The sequence below is a fragment of the Mastomys coucha genome, unplaced genomic scaffold (assembly GCF_008632895.1).
Source record: "Mastomys coucha isolate ucsf_1 unplaced genomic scaffold, UCSF_Mcou_1 pScaffold22, whole genome shotgun sequence".
Taxonomy (NCBI): Eukaryota; Metazoa; Chordata; class Mammalia; order Rodentia; family Muridae; genus Mastomys; species Mastomys coucha.
In genome coordinates this window covers 128404217-128426290 of record NW_022196905.1, presented here as the reverse complement: position 1 = coordinate 128426290, position 22074 = coordinate 128404217, and the positions used below count along the sequence as shown (strand labels likewise).

Genomic DNA, 22074 nt, shown 5'->3' with positions numbered 1-22074 from the left:
GCCCAGAGAGGCCTGAAGAGGCTGTGGATCTCCTGGAGCTAGAGTTAAGGACAGATACGAGCCTCCATGCAGGCTGGAAACGGAACCCAGGCCCTCTGTAAGAGCAGCAAATGCTCTTAATTAGTGAGTTATCTCTCTAACCCCCTAATTAAAAAAAAATGTAGGGTCTCATGTAGTTCAAGTTGGCCTAGAATTATCTATGTGGCTGAGGATGACCTTGAACTCCTGACTCTTATACTTCCATGTCAGGTATCCACAGTCACACTTGGGTTTATGCTGTGCTGGGGATGGGATGCAGGGACTCATGCATCCTCCACTACACACTGGGTTTGAGGTCCTGCTTAGCAGCATGACCCTATCTCAAAGAAAGAAAAGCTAGAGCTGGGCGGAGTGGTACATTTAATCCTAGCACTCCCTGGAGGAAGAGGCAGGTGGATCTTTGAGTTTGAGCATAGCCTGGTCTATATAGCAAGCCAGTGCCTGCTGATGAGGCCAACCAAGTGAGAAACAAACAAAAACCCAGAAAAGATGAGGGAGGGATTCACGTTGCCTCAGCCACTGGTAATTGTTAGCAGTTGGAGAAGAGAGACTTAATTTTCTTTCTTTTTTAGGTTGATTTTTATTTCATGTATGTGTTTGTGTGTGTCTCTGTGCATATGCATGTGAGTGCAGACCCCCAAGGGAGCTAGCAGAGGGTGTCATATCCCCTCATGCAGTCGTGAGCCACCAGACCTAGGAACTGAACTCTGGTCCTCTGGAAGAGCAGCAAGCACTCATAACCACTGAGCCATCTTTCCAGCCAGTCAGTTTAGTTCTGAGTGTTGCTCCTGTTTAGGTCTCTATACTGCCGTGGCTGGCCTCACACCCAGGCAAATGCGGGCAGCACTGACTGGCCTTCGTGAGGTATAAAAGATCCAGGAGATATGAAGAAGGGAGTGGGCCATGAGGGGACTCAGGGAGAGATGGTGGGTGGGGATGGGTCCGATCAGGTATGCTGTATACGTCTATGAAATGACAGAGACTAAATAAAGATAGTCTGAGCTAGCAGGGTTTTTTTTAAAAAAGATTTATTTATTTATTATATGTAAGTTTACTGTAACTGTCTTCAGACACCCCAGAAGAGGGCTCCAGATCTCATTATGAATGGTTGTGAGCCATCATATTGTTGCTGGCATTTGAACTTATAACCTTTGGAAGAGCAGTCCGGGTGCTGTTAACTGCTAAGCCATCTCTCCAGCCCCAAGTTAGCAGTGTTTAACCTTCCTAATACTGCAACCCTTTAATACAGTTCCTCCTGATGTGGTGACTGACCCCCAACCATAAACTTATTTTGTTGCTACTTTATAACTGTAATTTTGCTACTGTTATAAATTGTAATGTAATCTGATATGTGGGATATCTGATATGTTAAAAAAAAAAAAAAGAAGAAAAGAAAAAAGAAAGGAAAAAAAAAAAGCTTTGTGTATTGGTGCATGTTTTTAACTCCAGTTCTGAAGAGGCAAAGACAGGCAGATACATCCCAGGTCTCAGTGGCCAGGCAGCCTGCATTTCTTAGTGTGTTCCAGGCCTGTGAGACTCAAAAGAAAAAGGAGAGAGAAAAAAAAAGGTTAACTTAAGAGCACACACAAGCTGGGCGGTAGTGGCGCATGCCTATAATCCCAGCACTTGGGAGGCAGAGGCAGGCAGATTTCTGAGTTTGAGGCCAGCCTGGTCTACAGAGTGAGTTCCAGGACAGGACAGCCAGGGCTACACAGAGAAACCCTGTCTCGGAAAAACCAAAAAAAAAAAAAAAAAAAAAAAAAAAAAAGAGGGCACCCAAGGACTAGGATCCATCAGCACTCACATGATGGTTTGCAGCCACTCAGGGGAACTCGTTCTGTCTCTGGGTTCCACAGGGACCAGGCATGCATGTGGTGCACATGCATACATGCAGGCAAAAGATTCATACACATAAAATAACAGGTCAAAACAATGATGGGGCCAAAGAGATGGCTCAGCAGGTAAAAGAGCTTCTGCCAGGGATGATGGCCTCACTTCAGCCTCCAGGACTCACACAACCGGAAGAGAGGACTGACTCCTGTAGGCTGTTCTCTGACTTCCACATTCTTGCCGTAGTTCCTGTGTAACACACACACACACACACACACACACATGTATACACGTTTTTAAAAAAGATTTATTTATTATTATATGTAAGGACACTGAAGCTGTCTTCAGACACACCAGGAGAGGGCATCAGATCTCATTACATTACAGATGGTTGTGAGCCACCATGTGGTTACTGGGATTTGAACTCAGAACCTCTGGAAGAGCAGTCAGTGCTCTTAACCGCTGAGCCATATCACTGGCCCATGTATACACATTTTTGCATACACACACACACAAAGGTTTTGTTTGTTTTTGTTTTTTTGTGTTTTCGAGACAGGGTTTCACTGTGTAGCCCTGGCTGTCCTGGAACTCACTCTGTAGACCAGGCTGGCCTCAAACTCAGAAATTCGCCTGCCTCTGCCTCCCAAGTGCTGGGATTAAAGGCATGCGGCACCACTGCCTGGCCTAAGGTTTTTTATTTTAAAGATGCATTGGTGGCAGGGGGTACTGAGACTGTAGCTCAGTGGGTATCGTGTTTGCCTAACACTCTTGGAGCGCTGGTTTTCATGCCCAGCAATGCATCAAACCCACCCATAGTGATACATGCCTGTAGTCTCAATATTAGGGGACATAGGGACATAAGGATCAGGCCATCCTCAGCTACATAGAGATTTCAAGGCCATCTAGGACTACCTGAGACCATGACTCAAACATTAAAATTAGATCCTTCTTCAAAACAGAGGTGTCCCAAAGCAGATGTGACGATAATACTGCAGAGGTCAAGGCAGAAGGAAGACCTCAAAGCAACAACAAAGTCAAACGAGAAAACCCAAAGGCATGGAGGGTTGTGAGGAGTTAACGTGTACACAACTGGAGATGTGGCTGTAGCCCGGTTGGCAAAGAGCCTGCCTAGCATACACAAAGCCCTGGATTCCATCCTTAGCACTGAATACACTGGGCGTGGTTGGAGCTGGGTCTAATCTCAGGACTCAGGGGTAGAGACGGCAGGATAGAAAGTTCCAAGCCATTCTAAGTTTTATGGGGAGTCAGGGGTCCAGCCTGGGCTACAGAAGACCCTGTCTGAAAATAGGGTCAGCTTTCTGTGCAGCCTGGGCTATGGGCAGCCCTGGGTGACCCTCCCTTTCCTGGTCCCTCCAGTTAGAGTATAGCAGTATATGGGAACCTGTACACTGGAAGGTTCTGGCCATGAACCTTGCCCTCTTGGCTCCTTTCCCATTGAGAAATGGGAAGGGAAGTTCACGTGGCAGCTTCTTTTCAAACTGACACCTGGGATGACGTCCCTGTTGAGCAGTTACTTTTTGGAAGCTGGGGCAGAAAGCCCAAAGCTACCTTGTGACCTAGTTAATGGTAGTTACAGGGGAATGTCTCTGCAGGAGACTGAGGGAGAGGTGACTCAGATATGGTGCCGAGGGCAAGTCTTTCAGGAGGCAGGCAAACCTCTTCCACCTCCCAGGCCACCAGTCTTTCCCCAGGAAGCTCTCAGCCAGGCCAAGTTAACCTGGGAGAGCAAGCCCAGTGAAGCGAGCTGCAAACATAGGTCTGGGGCTGGCAATCCCTTAAGGTGTCACTTCCTGCTCACAGAGAGACCTTGGGGACCTTGTGCTGGTATTTCCACAGCTGCCATGGGGGAACACAAGGATTCAGGATAAAGATATTCCAGCTGGCCCAGTTGTGAGGTAGCCATAAACAGAGGCATGGTGGCCAGTGCCTATAATCCCAGCACGTGGGATGTGGAGGTGAAAGGATCAGGAGTTCAACATCATCTTTCCCTACACAGTGAGTTCCTGGAAACTCTGGGCTACGTAAAACCTAGAACAACAACAACAAAAAAGAAAGATAAAAGTAAGAAAGGGGCGGGGCGCAGTTCAGTGATAGCGCCCCCTTGACTAGAATATCAACCCCCAAGATGCACCCCGCTTCCAACCGCCTCCCCTCTATAGTCCCTACTCTTACCCGCCTGGGTCCACCAAAGGGAGCTACCGAGGGTGGGAACAAGACTGCTGTGAGAATGTTTTGAGAGTCTGAATCAACTGGGGGAAGAGGAACCCTAGGGTTTAGGAGGGCAGAACGCAAGAAAGGGTTAAAGAATATCCCGAATCTCACTTCAAGGACACTGGAATCCCAAACCTGAGCCCCAGTCACCCCTAGACTGAACACCAGGGAGATCTCTTCCAGTCGCCACTTTCAACCTTTAGCCAAAGTGGAGGTGGGCGGGTCCTAAAGTAAGCATTGTCCCACGCGTGCAGCATGCATCTCGGCTTTGGACTGCCCCTACTCAAATATCACATCTCCCTCAACCGCCTGCAAATATTTACATCCTGTTTATGCCAAGGCCTCCCAGGGCCTCAATTTTCATGAATAAAATATGAGTTTCTAGGCCAAGCTTAGAAGGGAAGGAAACCCAGGGCAGCCAGCTGGTAGGGACCAGAGGTGGTTTAATATTTTGGTTGCTGTAGCCTCCCGTATGGGATTTCGAGGGAGTTTTCATCTGCGGTCAAGGAGACTAGAGGCGGGAGATTTTTATAGTAGTTTCAGTATTTCTTGGCCATTTTCTGGAATTAGAACACCAAGCTTTGTTCACACCAAGCTTTGTTCACAGGTCTGTTTCCAGAGGAACACAACAACCTCTTGTTTTCTTTTTCTTTGGTTAGTTTGTTTTTCTATTCCTTTCAAACATCTGTTTGTTTGTTTGTTTGTTTATACTGAGTGTCATGTAGTCCAAGCTGGCCTGGGACTCAGCTCTTCCTGCCTCCAGTCCAGTGCTGAGATGAGAGGTGTCCACCTCTGCTCCCACTTCTGGGATGCTGGCGGGGAACTCAGGGCTTTTTGCCTGATTGACAAGCACTCTACCACTGAGCTCCACTCACGGACCTTGCTAATTTTGTTATGCTTTTTACATTTGCTTACTTTATGTGTGAAAGTGTTTTTGCCTGCATCTCTGTCTAGGAACTGCATACATACAGTACTTTCAGAAGCCAGAGGAGGGCGTCAAATCCCCTGGAACTAGAGTTACAGACAGTTGTGAACCACCATGTAGGTGCTGGGAACCAAACTCGGGTCATTTGAACTTACAACCTTTGGAAGAGCAGTCTGAGTGCTCTTAACTGCTGACTCATCTCTCTAAACCTTGGTTTTGTTTTTTGATAGTTTCACTGTGAAGCCTCCTGAACTCACAGCCCCACCTGCTCTACCTTCCAAATCCAGGGACTAAAGATGTGGATCACTGTGCCTGGTGGTTCTAGTTTATCTTACAGATAGGCTCTCTGTATAGCTCAGGCTTTCCTCCAACTTGAGGCAATACTCCTGCCTCAGCTTCCCAAGTGCTGAGATTATGAGTGTAAGCCACCACACAGCAAAGTCTCTCTCTCTCTCTCTCTCTCTCTCTCTCTCTCTCTTTCTCTCTCTCTTTCTCCATCAATCCATTCATCCATCTATTTATTTATTTTGGTTTTTTGAGACAAGATTTCTCTGTGTAATGCTGGCCATCCTGGAATTGGCTCTGTAGACCAGGCTGTCCTCGAACTCAGAGATTTACCTGCCTCTGCTTCTCTAGTACTGGGATTAAAGGCATGTGCCATCACTGCCAGGCTGACTTTCATTAATCTTTCTGTAGTAGAATAATCAAGTTGGACACTTTAGAGTCACTAGAGGGGTAGAGGGGAATGTTTAGAGTGGCTCTTCCCCAAAGTAGCCCAGGCTGACCTCAAACTCATGTAGTTGAGGATGATCTTGAACCTTCTGAACTTCCTGCCTGCATGTCCCAAGTGCTGGAACTATAGCTGTCCATTGCCATACCCTGTGCCTATTTTTTTTTTTTTTTTAAAGACAAGATCTCAATAAAGCTCAGGCTTGCTTCGAACTCACGATTCTTCCATTTCTGTCTGCTGAGAACTTGGATTATGTGTATGCTACTATGCCCTATTTTTTTTTGGCGGGGGGTTGGGGGGAGGTTCAAGACAGGGTTTCTCTGTGTAGCCCTGGCTGTCCTGGAACTCACTCTGTAGACCAGGCTGGCCTTGAACTCAGAAATCCGCCTGCCTCTGCCTCCTGAGGGCTAGGATTAAAGGCGTGCACCAGCACTGCCCCGCAACCATGCCCTATTTTTTAAAAAAGATTTATTTTATTTTTATTTTTATGTGTGTGTATACGAGTGTACTATGTGAGTACAGGTGCCCAAGGAGAGCAAAAGGCATTGAGTCACCTTGAGCTGGAATTACAGGCTGTTGCAAACTGCCAGACCTGGGTACTGGGAACGCAATTCAGGTCCTCTGCAAGAGCAGCCAATACTCTGAACTGCTGAGCTGTCTCTCCAGCCTTGCTTCTCATTTTAATTTTGGCCCAAATTAAAAAGTATTCTAGCCGGGTGGTAGTGGCGCACGCCTTTCATACCAGCACTTGGGAGGCAGAGGCAGGTGGATTTCTGAGTTCGAGGCCAGCCTGGTCTACAGAATGAGTTCCAGGACAGCCAAGGCTACACAGAGAAACCCTGTCTCGAAAAAAAACCAAAATAAATAAATAAATAAATAAATAAATAAATAAATAAATAAATAAATAAAAAGTATTCCACATTTCCCTCATTTTCAAACTGGCCTCATACAGTCGGTAACCTGAAGCCTTTTGTTCCTGTTGTGATTCATGGGAAAGGAAGTTAAGATTTAGAAACACTTAGGGGCCTGGAGCAATGGCTCAGTGGTTAAAGTGTACTGGCTGCTCTTCTAGAGGGCCAGGGGTTCAATTCCCAGCACCCACATGGCAGCTCATGACTGTGTATAACTGGGTGTTCCAGAGGATCATCCACCCCCAACTGACATGCATGCAGGCAAAACACCAACGGACGTAAAATGAAAACAAACTTTGTAAAAAAGGAAAGAAAGAAACACTATTGGGCATGCTGGCTCATGCCTGTAATCGCAGAGAGGCTCAGGCAGGAGGACCACTTCCAGTGGCTAGCTAATCTGGGTTACAGAAAGAGAGTTCCAGGCCAGCCTTGGCTACAAACTGTAACTCTGACTCAAAAGAAAAAAAAATGTGGGCGGAAAACAAAACAGGAAGTTCCCAGCTTAAAGAGAACCATCTGGGAATGTGCTAGAATCAGGTCTGCTGTGGCAGTCTACCCCTACACCCTGAGTGCGTGCGTGCGTGCGTGCGTGCGTGCGTGCGTGCGTGCGTGCGTGCGTGCGTGTGTGTGTGTGTGGTCTGGACTCAGGGAAGGAGAGAGGACCAGGGACTATTGGAAGCTCTGCTCTTGACCTACCTTCCCTGCTGCACCCTGGGGGCCATGGCTACAAGGCGTTGTAAGGGGAGGAGGCAAGGCTGTGCAGTTGGGGTCAGCATGGACCCCTGCCTTGGAGAATTGAGAGGATGTAGCTGTCAGAGCTGGGGGTGATGAATCAATGGTGTGGGTGTCCCTCTGCAGCTAGGCTCTGAGCATGCCCGGTTCCAGCTGTGTGGGCTCCTGGAATGTTACAGACACTCTTTCCCAGGGAGCCGCTGTGCCTGGCTGGAGCCTCACTTCCGCCTCTCACACAGATGTGTCCCTGACAGTCCTTCCTCTGGGACAGCAATGGTCACTGCGTCCCAGAGATCTCCTGTCACCATCTCCTACACAGACACCATCTTGATTGCCAGGTTGAGAAATTTAGAATCACTTCAGAGAGAGCTCTGGGCATTCTGTGAGGGAGTTTCTAGATTGGATGAACAGAGGTGAGAAAGCTCACACTGAAGGTGAGCAGCATCAGAGGCAGGGGCCTGGCTGCAAGGGTCATGAATGGGACCAGGCCTCAGACTCCTGCAGCGGTGACTTTTCTACCACTGAGTCAAGATAAACCCTTTACCCCTTAAGTTGTCTGGTATTTTAGCTGACATATCATCTTTTGTCCTTTGATGCTTTATAAGACTCCAGGAGTGACTGGAGAGTTGGCTCAGCAGTTAAGAGCACTGTCCGCTCTTTCAGAAAACCCAAGTTCAATTCCTAGCACCCACATGGCGTTTCACAACTGTCTGTAGGTCCAGCTCCAGGGGATCTGGCACCCTCACATGCACATGCAGGCAGAAGAACACCAGGGCACATAAAAAGAAATAAATCTTAGTCTAGCACCAAGCCTCATAAATTCTTCCCCTCTTCTTTTACCCACATACCATGGATGGTTTATAAAGTAAGCACGGTAGAGATTAACAATGATAAAACAGACACACTCTGGTACCACACAGTGGGTGAGATAGCAGACACACATTGAATGGCTAACAGGAGGAGAGCACATACCCTGTGGATCTGAGGCTCAGGTTCAATTAATTGAAGAGACTGAAGTTCAAGGCGAAGTGGAAGTAAGTTTCATTGGCCAGTGATGTACTCTCTGAGTGAACACAGGGCCAGAGCTTATAGTCTACTCACATCAGACAGACCCAGGCTTTTCTAGAGTGTGAGTATATCTTCTCAGTGATCCTCTGACTTTCCTTTATTGGTCTCAAGCTGTCTATGCACTCTGTCTGGAATAGGGATTGGATTTCCCACTTGTAGGGCAGTCATTTGTCTACCAGTAGGGACCCTCCCACTCCACCTCCCACACAAATGCTACAAAAAAAAGCAAGAATAGGGTCCCCTATCTCAGGGCATGGATATGCAAATAACTGGTGGGTAGTTGGGGTCTGTCACCAATCAGGATAGGCCCCTAGCCTTTTCTCTTCTCTGGGGGTCAAAGCTTCAGAGACACTGGATAGCAATCCATTTGATAACTCAGATAGCTACCAAATGACTAACCAGAAGGGTTGTGTATACAGTGTGGATACCCTGCATATCAATCAAGCTGCTTAAGTTACACTAGGCAGGAGGGTAAGGTATACACCATGGATACACTTCACAAAGAGGTGATTTCTATCCCAGGCAAGATAGATGCATGTCAGGGAATGGGAAAGATTCCATTATCGTACTTAAAAATGTACATTTATGAATTTGTGTGTGTGTGTGTGTGTGTGTGTGTGTGTGAGAGAGAGAGAGAGAGAGAGAGAGAGAGAGAGAGAGAGAGAAAGACAGATAGAGACTGAGAATCTCACTATATAGCTCAGGTGAGCCTCAAACTTTCACTTTTCCTATCTCTGCCTACTAAGTTCTGAGATTACATACCTGAAAATTTCCAGAAGTTTCCATTTCAATACTTTAGGACTATCATGGTTGGTTGTGGGTAACTGAAACTTCGGCAGGCAGAACTCAGACTGTGAGGGTATGGAAGGGGAAGAGGTATGGGGAGCAACAGAGCAGAGTGGGGGTACGCTGTTCCTTCCAGCGTACCAGGTTGTGAGTGCATGAAAAGCTTTAGAAAGGAAAAGGTCATCTCTTTGGTGCTCTGAGTATCTCTTCTCAGTGATCCTCTGACTTTCCTTTATTGGAAGCCCTGCTCCTGCACCTTCCAATTGGTGCCCCCGATTTCCGTGTGAGGAGGTGCTGTCATGCTCCCATTTGACAGAGAGGGAGAGTAAGACATGAAGGTGGCAAAGGTTGTGGTTCAAGGTCACATGGAGAGAGCGTGGGACGCATGGCTCTAGTTAACTCCATGAGGCTGGGAAGGCAGAGATAAGGCTGAGAGGTCCCAGTGGTCATAGCCTGTGGCTGGTTAGAGGGCAGGAGAGAGGCTTCCTGGACAAACAGGATTTAGCCCCTGCCTTTTTTTTTTTTTTTTTTTTTCAGTGCTGGGAGTCTCCCACTGGGACCTCAAGGCCAGCACACTGGCTGTGGCTTCTGTACCCTGCCTCACTGTCAGTCACACCAGTCTGTCTGTCCACTTTACTGTGTAGCTAGAAGACAAATCGAAATTTGAACACCCGCCCACAGTATTATTCGGATGGGTGGAAACCTTGGCTGTGCCGGCAGTGACAAATGCTTTTTCCAAGAGGCATGGCTTCTGTTGGTGCTGCTTGGCCACCAGGCCACTGGTGGGGTCTAGAGGGACAGCTCGCTCAGTCTACTAGGACTGGTCCCAATAGGGCCCCTTGTCCACCATTATACCACACTTGAGCTGTTGTAGTCTAGGAAGCCAATCTAAGTGGGGCTTCCCAATCTCTGCTTTCTTTCTTCATTTTTATTGGGGCAATGGGGTTGAGAGAAGGTCTCTTTATGTAGTTATGACTGTCATGGAATTCGCTATATAGACCAGGCTGAACTTGAACTCACAGAAATCTCCCTGACTCTGCCTCCCCATTGCTGGGATTAAGGATGCGCACCATCACCACCAGGCAATTTGTACCTTTAGTTAAGGTTTTTATTGCTGCAAAGAAATACCATGACCAAAAAGCCAGTCAGGGAGGAAAGGGTTTCTTTGGATCACATTTCCATATTGCTGTTCATCACTGAAGGAAATCAGGACAGGAGCTTAAGCAAGAAAGAACCTGGAGGCAGGAGCTGATGCAGAGGCCATGGAGGGGTGCTGCTTACTGGCTTGCTCAGCCTGCTTTCTTTCTTTCTTTCTTTCTTCCTTCCTTTCTTTTTCTTTCTTTCTTTTTTTTTTGGCTTTTCGAGACAGGGTTTCTCTGTATAGTCCTGGCTGTCCTGGAACTCACTCTGTAGACCAGGCTGGCCTTGAACTCAGAAATCCGCCTGCCTCTGCCTCCCAAGTGCTGGAATCAAAGGCATGCACCACCACTGCCCGGCCAGCCTGCTTTCTTATAGAACTCAAGATCACCAGCCCAGGAATGGTACCATCCACAATGGGCTGGGCATCCTTCATCAATAACTAATTTTTAAAAAAAATGCCTTACAACAGGATCTTATGGAAGCATTTTCTCAGTTGAGGTTCCCTCCTTTCAGACAGTTGTAGTTTGTGTCAGGTTGACATGACTAGCCAGCACACACCTACATTAGAGACCAGATTAGGCTTCCTTGCATTTCAAGTTTATTAGCTAGGAGCCCTTAGTTTCTTAGTTACTAAAAAGAGGACCCAGGGTACAGGTGTTCCTAGCTCTTAATCTATTCCCAACATGCTGTCTTCTCCCTACTAGGGTACTACAGCTAAACCTAGGGCTTTACATATATGCTAGACAAGTGTTCTACCACTGAGCCACGCCCCCAGCTCCTCACTGGGGGATTCTAGGCAGGGGCTCTACCACTGAGCCACGCCCCCAGCCCCTCACTGGGGGATCCTAGGCAGGGGCTCTACCACTGAGCCACACCTTCAACCCTCATTTACTGTTTGAGACAGAGTCTCAGTAACTTGCCCTGAGTGGTCTTGGATCACTTCCGTAGCTCAGACAGGCCTTTGCCCTCTGGATGCTGTGATTATAAGTTTTCAGCCAACACAATCTTCTCAAACAAACAAACCAATAGCCACTCTTCTATCATTCATACAATATGAAGCCAGTTTTCTGTTAGTTAAAGCCAGTATGTCAGACTTGCATGGTGACTCACATATATAAATCCCAGCCAGCTGAGAGTTCAAAACTAACCTGGATTACATGGGAAGACTGTCTAAACAAACAAATGGCTGGGCACTGTGGCACATCCCTGTAACCTTAGCACTTAGGAGGTAGAGGCAGGAGAGCCAGGAATTCAAGCTCAGCCTTAGCTACATAGAAACCTCCACGTCAGCCTGGGTTACATGAGACCCTGTCAAGAAAATTTTTAAAATAAAATTCAATGGAGGGGCTGGAGAAGCGGCTCAGTGATTAATGACACTTGCTGTTCTCGCAGAGGACCTGAGTTTGGTTCCCAGCACCCATGCGAGGCAATCCACAATGGGTTGTAATCCAAGTTCAGGGGATCCCATACCTTCTTCCAGCCTCAGAGGGCATGCGCACAAGCGGCACACATTCAGACACATGCACACACAAAGATAATTAATTAAAAGCTGCAAGAAGGGCTCTGCTGCTAAGACAACAGCAGCCTGAATAGGAGCACTCACTTTTGTATACTGTTCCGTAGCGGTCCCTATACTCACAGGAAACCAGGAATACTAAACACACAAGGGTATCTCCTCAATGGAAGAAATAAAATACCTGTTTTCCAGCCAGGCATGGTAACGCCTGGCTATATCATTATAGGGAATTTGATTATCCCAGACTCCTCCCTCCCTAGACCTTCATCTTTAGCTCTCAATTAATAGAACCCTAAGGATGGGTTCTATTAATCCATCACATGTCCCTTAGAGCCTGCTCACCTCTAAGCTATCTCAGTCAGAGGCCACACCAGCTTCTGGGCCTTTAAGTTGTTAGAAGCCATCTTCATGGTCATGTGTACTTTAAGAAAGAGTTTCTATGTAGTCAAGCTAAGTTTGATCCGGCCTGGCTAAGTCAAGCTGAATAGTTGAATTGAGTTTTCATTCTTGTTTTTCCATGGATCATTTCACTGTGGGTCACGATGCCTGCAGGGACTGTCTCCCCCACACTGTTTACCTGCTGGCCCCATCTGTAGGCTAACACAGTTATACATGGTGAAGCCAACTTCAGGGTCATGGGCTTGCTGTTCCTTAGTCCCGTTCAGGCACTGTGGAGTTCCTTCACAGGCCCTGAAACACCTGATACCCAGATACTGGGGTTGTAGTGATATATGAAGCTCATGAAGGACTGGGCGAGAATGAGGAAATCCAAGAAAGGTCAAACCAGACAGCGCAACACTTGTCCGAGAAGCCAAGGCCCCTGGAATAACAGGAGAAGGCTGGTTCTCAACTGTGGGTCATGGCCCCTCTGGAGATGGCATATCAGATGTTTATATCACAAGTCATAACAGTGGCAAAATTACAGTTATGAAGTAGCAGTGAAAATAATTGTATGGTTTGGGGGGGGGGTCACCACAACATGAGGAACTATACTAAAGGGTTGCAGCATTGGGAAGGTTGAGAACTACTGTTGCAGAATATGGTCCTTCCAATAAAGTGGCCTCCATTGCCCTCAGATCAGCTGTGCCCATGTGGGTACAAAGACACAGCACAGGTCAAGGGGATATGAGATAGTTTCTTCTGATGCCAGATAGGAGTGACCGTGGCAGAGAACACAGATTTGGGTTATTCAAAATTCTGCCTGCCAAGGAGGGAGCAATTTCATTAAGTTTTTATAGAAACAGAGCAAGGAAAGCTATAAACCAACATGCCTTTTTCATAAAGATTTTTTTTTTTTTATTTTATGTGTTTGAGTGATTGCCTGTATGTATGTGTATACCATGTGCGTGCCCGGTGCCCACAGACACCAAAAGAAGGCATCAGATGCTCCTGGGACTGGAGTTACATACAGACAGCTATCATGTGAGGTCATGTGGGTGCTGGGAACTGAACCTCGGTTTTCTGCAAGAAGAGTAAGTGCTCTGAACTGCACAGCCATCTCCCCAGTTCCAGTTCATTTTTCAATTATGCCGGTGGAAACGCGAGAGTGGCGGGTTACAGCATAGCTGGGAGCTTCGAGAATGGCAGATTATAGCATAGCTGGGAGATGTGAGAGTGGCTGGGAGACGTGAGAGTGGTGGATTACAGCATAGCTGGGAGACTGCTCCTCTACGGTTCAGATGTTATCTGAAGTCACCCCTAGCTTTTGGGTTGAGCAAGCTAGCTGCCTGCTCGGCTCATACGTTTCAAACGCCTCACCTGATTGTCACAAGGATGTTAGGTCAGGCACAGAGTGGGGCAAGGAATGGCTAAAAAGAGGAAGGCTAAAGATAGCCCAAGATAAATTTTAATTAGGCTCTGGCCTACGACACTCCCACCTCACTACAAACTTAAGACGTTCTAAATGGTCCATCAGCCGTGCAGAGGGTTCTGGGTGAGATGCGGTTTCTTTCGGGAACTCCTGTTTACATCTGCTACAAGAGTCCATCAGGACTGGTCCTGTTGACCCTTCTCTACATTGCCTTTTAGAAGGAGGGTGTGGGGAGAGCCAGTGGACCCTCCCCTGAGATTCCAACCATTCCTCCCACAAAACTATGCTCTAATTACACGTAGCCTGGAGGTGTGGTCTAAGGGTCATGCGAGAATATATAAACTGGGGAAAATTAACTGAAGAATCTCAGTCTACTTGGGCACGCGCAAGCCATCATCCATGCTATATGAAGCCTTTCCATTGATGCTTCATTGGGATCACCCACGCTCTGTCGGTAAGCTGGATAAACTCATCAGTTCCCTTTTGGTGGAATCATACTTTGGTTAGTCATTGAGATTCTTCTTTTAGATTTATTTTTATTATCTCATGTGTCTAAGTGTTTTGCGTGCACGTATAACCATGCATCAAATGCCTGTGTGAAGAGATTGTAAGCCCCCATATGGTGCTGGGAATTGAACCTGGGTCCTTTCTGTTTCTCTAGAGAAAGGACTCTTTTGGTTTTGCTTTGTATGAAACAGGATCTCACTAAGTAGTCCAGTGAACCTGGACCTCACCAGGTAGACTAGGGTGGCCTTGAACTCATAGAGATCTACTTGCTTCTGCCTCCTGAGTGCTAGGATTTAAAGGCATGAACCACTATGCCTGGCATAAATTCTTGCAGTGAAGTGAAACCAGGATCACCACTGTCAGCCAAGGCCCTGACAACTTGAAATTTTCTTCCATTTTTGGTGAACTTATTGATGGTAGTTTGCCCAAATCACAATAATCAGCATTAATCCAGGCTTGTTTTTCTTTTCTTTTTCTTTTTCTTTTTTTGTTTTTTTTGAGACAAGGTTTCTCTGTATAGCCCCAGCTGTCCTGGAACTCACTCTGTAGACCAGGCTGGCCTCGAACTCAGAGATCTGCCTGCCTCTACCTCCCAAGTGCTGGGATTAAAGGCATGCGCCACAACTGCCTGGCCCAGGCTTGTTTTTCTAGAACTCTCCTAGCATCCTGCAACGCCTGAGAATAAATGGTCATGAGAGATGTTTGTGATCACCTGACATTCTGTCTTGTTTGTGAAACAGAGTCTTGCTGTGGATCCTTGTAGAGGGAGCTTACTAGGTAGACCAAGTGTCCTATAACACACAGAGATCTACCTGCTTCTGCCTCTCAAGTGCAGGGGTTAAAGGGGTGTGCCCCCAGGCCCACCTGCCATCCCTTTTCACTTCCTACTCCACTCTGCAATCACTCCTGGCATTGGAAGCTTCTGCCTCTCATCCCCTTCCTTCCACCACCCTACCACCCCTCACTGCTCCCATAACTACTTCTGCTCTGTAAGCAGGGAACACTCTGGTTTTCCCATATAGAGACCTCCACTGTAGAAGGGGCCCATTTCCTTGTCCATCACCCTTCCTCTGACCTTTGGAGGCTCCTACAGGGAACTAAGGTGAGGGCATCTGATCCGAGAAAGAAGCGTCAAAGCTGAAAGACTGACTCTCTCACCCCAGAGAGCTTGCCCCACTCTTGGGATGCCATTTTGCTCCTACCTGCTACGCAGGTTGAAAAACATTCAAAACCAGATTGCATTGAAAAACATTCAAAACCAGATTGCATTCAGCTCTAGTTGCCTCTTTCTCTACCAGGTCCCAACAATCCGAGCTGAGCCTGGACTCTGGTCTGGCAAGCTTGTGGGATTACAGCTGACGGGGACCAGGGGTCATTGCCCCTCATCTATCGGCTTCCGTGGATCCAAGCTAACCTGGTAAGATTACATTGTGTTTTTTGGATGTGGGGGTGGCTGAACCCCAACATGAATCTCCTCCCCTCTTAATGGAGAAAAAGGACATACCTAGCCCAGACCAATGCCACATAGCCGGTCTGGGCATTCTGTTTCCCATTCCTTCCCGCTATCCCTGGTTGTTCAGTCCCTCTCCTGGGAGGCAGCATTCTAGAGAGTTCTACGTCTCTTCTCACTGTTTCACAAAGCCCCCACACAGCAGCCTCTTTTCTGCTACTCTGTTACCCTGACCTTCTGAGGACTCTGTTTCCTACTCTTACGCAGCCATCCTGCTCTGCATTCATCCTCAGATCGGGCTACTTCCTTCCCTCCATTGCTACCCACCCCATTCCTAGTTAAGAAAGGAACTCCCTGCCCTGGTCAGCAAGCTCAGTATCCACTCACTCCCAAGGAGCCCAAGGAGCTTAAGCCTATGACGGCCAGACTCCTGCAAGCCTCCATTTTACCATCCACTAACTCCCCTCACCATCCCCATCCTGGGAGTTCAAATGCCAGATGTCCCTTATCACCCAGACCAAGACTTATGCCTAATTAGTCCTAATTAGTAATGCCTGTCTATCCAGTGGTCCCCAAATCTTAAAGGATTCTGTCCTGCCCGTCCTCTACCCAACCCTCATTTCTCAGTTCTTTTCTCTTTCTTTTAGATTTATTTATTTTATGTTTGTGAGTACACTCTCACTCTCTTCAGATACTCTCAAAGAGAGCATCAGATCCCACTACAGATGGTTGTGAGCCACCATGTGGTTGCTGGGAACTGAACTCAGGACCCTGGAAGGAGTCAGTGCTCTTAACTGCTGAGCCATCTCTCCAATCCTCAGTCCTTAATCTCTTTATTTATTTTTTTTTAAGATTTATTTATTTATGTGTATGCGTACACTGTGACTGTCTTCAGACACTCTAGAAGAGGACATCAGATTTCATTACAGATGTTTATGAGCCACCATATGGTTGCTGGGAATTGAACTCAGGATGTCTGGAAGAGCAGTCAGTGCTCTTAACCACTGAGCCATCTCTCCAGCCTGCTCAGGCCTTAATCTCAAAGACGCTTTATCTACTGTTCTTCTTGGCTATTATTACCATCATTATTTTAAAATTATTTATTTCATCTTATGTTTGTGAGTGTCTTGTCTGCATGTATGTGTGTGTAGCACCTGTATACCTCTTACCCGAGGAGGTCAGAAGTTGACATAGAATCAATCCCCTGGAGCTAGAGTTACAGATGGTTGTGAGCCACCAAATGGGTGCTGAAAACTGAACCAGAGTCCTCTTCAAGAGGAGCAAATGCTCTTAGCATCTTTGTGGTGCCATCTTGGTCCTTCTTGTCAAGACCTTTGTACATTTACCTGGGCAGTCAGCCCCTGACACCCAAATGTCTACTCAGTTAACCTGGACTAAATCCAGGCATTTTGAGACATTTTTTTAGGGAGGATCTTGGCCTGGCCTGCTGAGTCTCAACCTCACTCCAGTCCTTCAGATGACTGGTCCCTATAACACATCTACTGTCTTTATTCTTCCGGCTGGCCAGGGATGCCGAGTGTTCCCCTCTAAGACTCAATAACCTTTCTCCAAGTCCTGTATTTTTGGCCCCATTCTAACCTTCTCTTCCCGTGGCATACTCAAAGTTGCAAATCTGTGACCAAGGGCTTCTTCCCTCCCCCTTGAAGCTGAAGGGCATGCTCTCCTTTCTAGGCCTAGCAGGTTACTTTTGTATCTGGATCTCCAACATCAGAGTCTTAGTAAATCAGTTTACCTGGCAGCTGTGGCCCTCTCACAGAGCCTCTGGACCCTCTCAACCTACTGAAGCTCATCTTCTATGCTCAGAGGCCCTCACTCCTGCCCTAGGGCATCCAGCCATCCCCAAACCTCTCATCCTTTCTGTACCGTCTTTCGTAACTTAGCCAATGTTCCAAAGACTGTCCAGGAAGGCAGGTAGACTTATAGCCCAGGGTTGGCCTTCTTGCTTGAAAAACGTTGGGGTGCCTCCCTTTTTTTTTTTTTATTAAAGATTTATTTATTATTATATCTAAGTACACTGTAGCTGTCTTCAGATGTACCAGAAGAGGGCATCAGATCTCATTATGGATGGTTGTGAGCTACCATGTGGTTGCTGGGATTTGAACTCAGGACCTTCAGAAAAGCAGTCAGTGCTCTTAACTGCTGAGTCATCTCTCCAACACTGGGGTGCCTCCTTTTTAACATAGGATCCCCCAAACTCACCCTCTACCAACCTATTACTATCTCTACCTTCTGAAATCTCCTTGAGCTCATAAGTGATTCAACTCCTCTCTCTCTCTCTCTCTTTTTCTCTCTCCATCTCTTCCCCTTGCATTTAACAGATACACTGTTTACTTATTATTTAGCTTTTTGAGACATGGTTTCCCTCTGTAGCCCTGTTTGTCCTGGAACTTGCTCTGTAGACCAGGCTGGCCTCCAACTCAGAGATCCTCCTGCTTCTACCTCCCAAGTGCTGGGACAAAAGGCATAGTGTCACTACTGCCTGGCCATTTATACAGAATCTTTTCATCACTTTTTGATGCTGTAAAACTTTTTAAAAGATATTTTATTTTTTATTTGGATGAGTTTGTTTCTTTGTTTGTTTATCGGCAGGTATGTTAGTCATGTGCATTAAGAAGCCATGGGGTCCAGAAGAGGGTGCTAGATTCCCTGGAAGTGGAGATACAGACAATTGCATGTCACCAAGTGGATGCTGGGAATCAAACCTGGGTTCTCTGGAAGAGCAGCCAGTACTCTTAACTACTGAGCTATCCTTCCAGCCCCAGCTGTAAAATTCTTAATCCATCCAGTTTCCTTCCTATAAACTTTAGCCTCACAGGGGACCCCCACTCTTTGATTGATCCCCCTGATTTCTCTGTACATTCTTATGTCACCTGGCAGATGTTCCTACTACTGAGACCCTCTAATTGGTATATCGATAAGGGCTTTTTAAGGCTATGCCAATTGTCATAGGTGATACCACCTTAGAGTTTCAACAATCCTCTACCCCCTGCACCACATCACTGCTGCGGAAAATATTAAGAAAAGAACCTGCCAATTCTCAGTGGGACCAGGCCACGCTCCCCCACTCCTGCTGCCGCCGGAGGGGCCAACTCTCTGTGGCTAGAGCCTCCATTCCAGAGGATCTTGCTCCCATGGTCTCTTGGCCCACCAACTCTCCCACCCTGTGAGGCCACAGGGCTCCCACTGGGCCATCTCTTAGGGCAGGAGTGTGGGGTGTGGGGTGTGGGGCTGTGGGTGGGGCGGCATGTTCCTCTCGCTTCCATGCATTGCACCATGGACCCCTAGTTAGCCACCTCAACACCTAATTACCCGGTAGAATTAAGACTCTTAAGCTTATAGTTAACCAATTAGATTTACATAGTAATAATATCACATTTCACAAGATGCCAATACAATAATTTCAGAGCCAGTTGATAATGATAAAACTTTAACTCAATTATTCTAACCTTTAGATAACACCATGTCCATGTCTGCCTCCATTCTCATTCTTCTCCTTCCTCCCTCCTGCAACCTCTCTATCTGTCCCCTAAACTCCTAGCTCCACTTCCCTTTTCCTGTCCAATCACAGACCTGCCACTGCCCTAATGTGACTGGACTGCACAGAGAAAATCCTGCGACACATCACCACAAAGCAGGCAGAGCCCACTGCTCTCACTAGGGCCCTGCCACTACCATATCAAAAGGTTGGTGTCTAAACTGACTCCAAATACACACACCACATTCTCCATCTTCATACCTTTAGCAAGAGAAGGGATCTCTCCCTTCACAAAAGACGCCTATAATTAATTGCAAATTAATCTGCAACTCAATCAGGCCATTAGCTTGCTTCTGGCAGTGGTAGCTATCCACCTCTGTCAGCTGTAGCTAACCACCAAAGTAGCCCAAGGCTACACCTAGGGGGCTCGATAAGAAGCCACAGTAAAGGGAATCTGCTGCTGGCTAAGTCTAAACTCAAAAGTGGCTGCAGACCCTAACTCTAAGACTAACTCCCTGATGACCCTCCTCCTCTTTGTGTTTCTACTCTCCTAGGTCCAACCTCCGTAAGCATAACCCATACAACGGGGCGCTTCCCTGACGTCTCCATCACTCCTGGACTAAGCAGCAGACGGCCTTGACTTTAGGACTCTCAGGACGGCGTCTCTGTGCCTCCCACCACTGTGGGCCACTCCTGAAGAGCCATGGTTCGTCCTTGGGTTTTCTGTCTCCTCCTGTTCCCTTGTTCCTCTGCCTACTCAGACAGCTGGATGCCTCTAGTGAACCTCACTCAACGCCTCCTCCGGGAGGCTAACTCTCCCTTCTCTTCCAACTGCTGGGTTTGCTTATCCATCCAAACCCAGCGCTCTCTAGCCATGCCAGCCCCACTAAGGACTTGGACAGAGACACCCATGAAACTTCGTATCATGTACTCAGCCCGAACCCTCTCCGGCCCTTACCCTATTACCGACCTTGAGAGACGCCTCCAGAATTTCCAGCCATTGACTCCTCACTACTCTTTCGTCAACCCTGACCGACGGGCCATTGCTTTCCTTCAGATCACCAGCGTGACAGGCATACTTCCAATACTTTCCCGGATCACCTCGGTGAGATACCCCAATGACCAAGTCTACGAATCTGCCCAGCGCCCCATATGGGGATCACTCTCTACCCAGACGATCCTCGCCTCCCAGGCCCCTCTCTGCATATCCCGTTTCTTCAAGAACTCAAAACATGCTACCTTCGTGGGTAAACTCCCTGCCTCTCTTTGCAATCACACCTTTCAGCTTTCCCCCTCTGCCAACCACCAATCCATAGATCTGTCTGCCAGCTATGCATTTGCCCCGCTAATGCCCATGCCAGGCTCTAAATGGAGAAATCCCTTGCGCTTCTCAGGACCCCCTTCCCTAAACTCAGGGAAGCATCACCACTCCTGCCCGGTAGATGACATCCATTGCCACACCTACCCCACCACCCCCTGGAGGTCCTGTCCTTCCTTGCCGGCTAGCACCTGCTATAATTTCACCCTATTCGAGCCCGACAATGCGAGCCACCCTATTACCCTGTCTGTGGACACCACATACTTCAAGATTAAACTCCAAGGTCACAAAGACCCCTATCCACTCTTTCAGTACCAGCCTCTCATGGGGGCAGCCCTCTCTGGACAATATTCAATCTGGGAGTATGAACCCACTGTTAAGGAAAACGGCGATATCACTCCAAATATCTTCTCCCATCTTGTCTCCTTAACGTACTCCTTCTGCCTCAACTCCTCCGGCGTTTTCTTCCTCTGTGGAAACTCAACTTATGTTTGTCTCCCGGCCAATTGGTCAGGCGTCTGTACCCTTGTCTTCCAATACCCGGATATTGAACTCCTTCCTAAAAACCAAACCATATCTGTCCCGCTTCTGGCTATGGTTCCCTCTTCTGTCCCCGCTTCTCGCCAGAAGCGAGCCCTTCCTCTCCTTCCTCTTCTCGCCGGCCTGGGCATTGCTTCCGCCCTCGGGTTAGGCATCGCCAGTATCACCACCTCAACCATGTATTTCCAACAGCTTTCCAAGGCTCTCTCCGACAGCCTAGACGAAATAGCCACTTCCATCATTAGCCTCCAAGACCAAATAGACTCGCTGGCGGGTGTCGTTCTCCAAAACCGCAGAGCTCTGGACCTCCTTGTGGCTGAGAGGGGGGGCACCTGCCTCTTCCTCCAGGAAGAGTGCTGCTTCTACATAAACCAGTCTGGGGTCGTCCGGCATGCAGCAAGGAAACTTCGAGAAAGGGCATCGGAACTCGCCACAAGCTCGAGCTCTTGGGTCCAATGGCTGGGGCTGGGATCCTGGCTGCCCTCTTGGTTGACTTCCTTGGTGGGCCCCATTCTCTTTATCCTGGTACTGCTGGTTTTCGGGCCTTGTCTTCTTAATTGCCTGACTCATTCTGTATCCCAACGAATGAGTTCTTTCATTTGCAACACCACCAAAGGGCACGTGGACAAGATCCTTCTGCTTCGAGAGTCCCAGTACAAGAGACTTCCCCAAGAACTCCCAGAGGAGGATGCGGTCTAGCAGGGAGGAGCTACGTGAACCATAACCGACCCCCAGCCCGTCTCTATCTACCCATCTGTAGAAATGAACACCCATCCGTGTTAGCCACAGCCTTACCACTTGGAAGAACTAATCCATTTTGCTTCAATGGTGATAGTTTCCCCCAAACCACAGTAATCGTTTTAGGCTTTTTTTTCTAGGTGCCTGACATGCCTTGCCCCCTGATAATGGCTGGCCATTGGAGATGTTTATATGTTTATGATGTTTATACCTGCACATGTTTATGATGTTTATATGTTTATATGTTTATGATGTTTATATGATGTTTATGAGATGTTTTACCTGCACACTCCAGTCACTCATGAG

The 22074-nt window shown here is 47.6% G+C and overlaps 1 protein-coding gene across 1 annotated transcript; it reads left to right on the top strand.

The window, feature by feature from the left end:
- The first annotated feature begins 19811 nt into the window (after positions 1 to 19811).
- On the top strand, positions 19812 to 21817 carry LOC116070944 (syncytin-A). The gene has a single exon (XM_031342337.1). It carries the CDS (start codon positions 19876 to 19878, stop codon positions 21727 to 21729), a length of 1854 nt encoding a protein of 617 aa, XP_031198197.1. The 5' UTR covers positions 19812 to 19875; the 3' UTR covers positions 21730 to 21817.
- Positions 21818 to 22074: the final 257 nt, after the last annotated feature.

Excerpts from the sequence above, each read along its gene's own strand:
- LOC116070944 (XM_031342337.1), top strand. The coding sequence starts at position 19,876 with ATGGTTCGTCCTTGGGTTTTCTGTCTCCTCCTGTTCCCTTGTTCCTCT.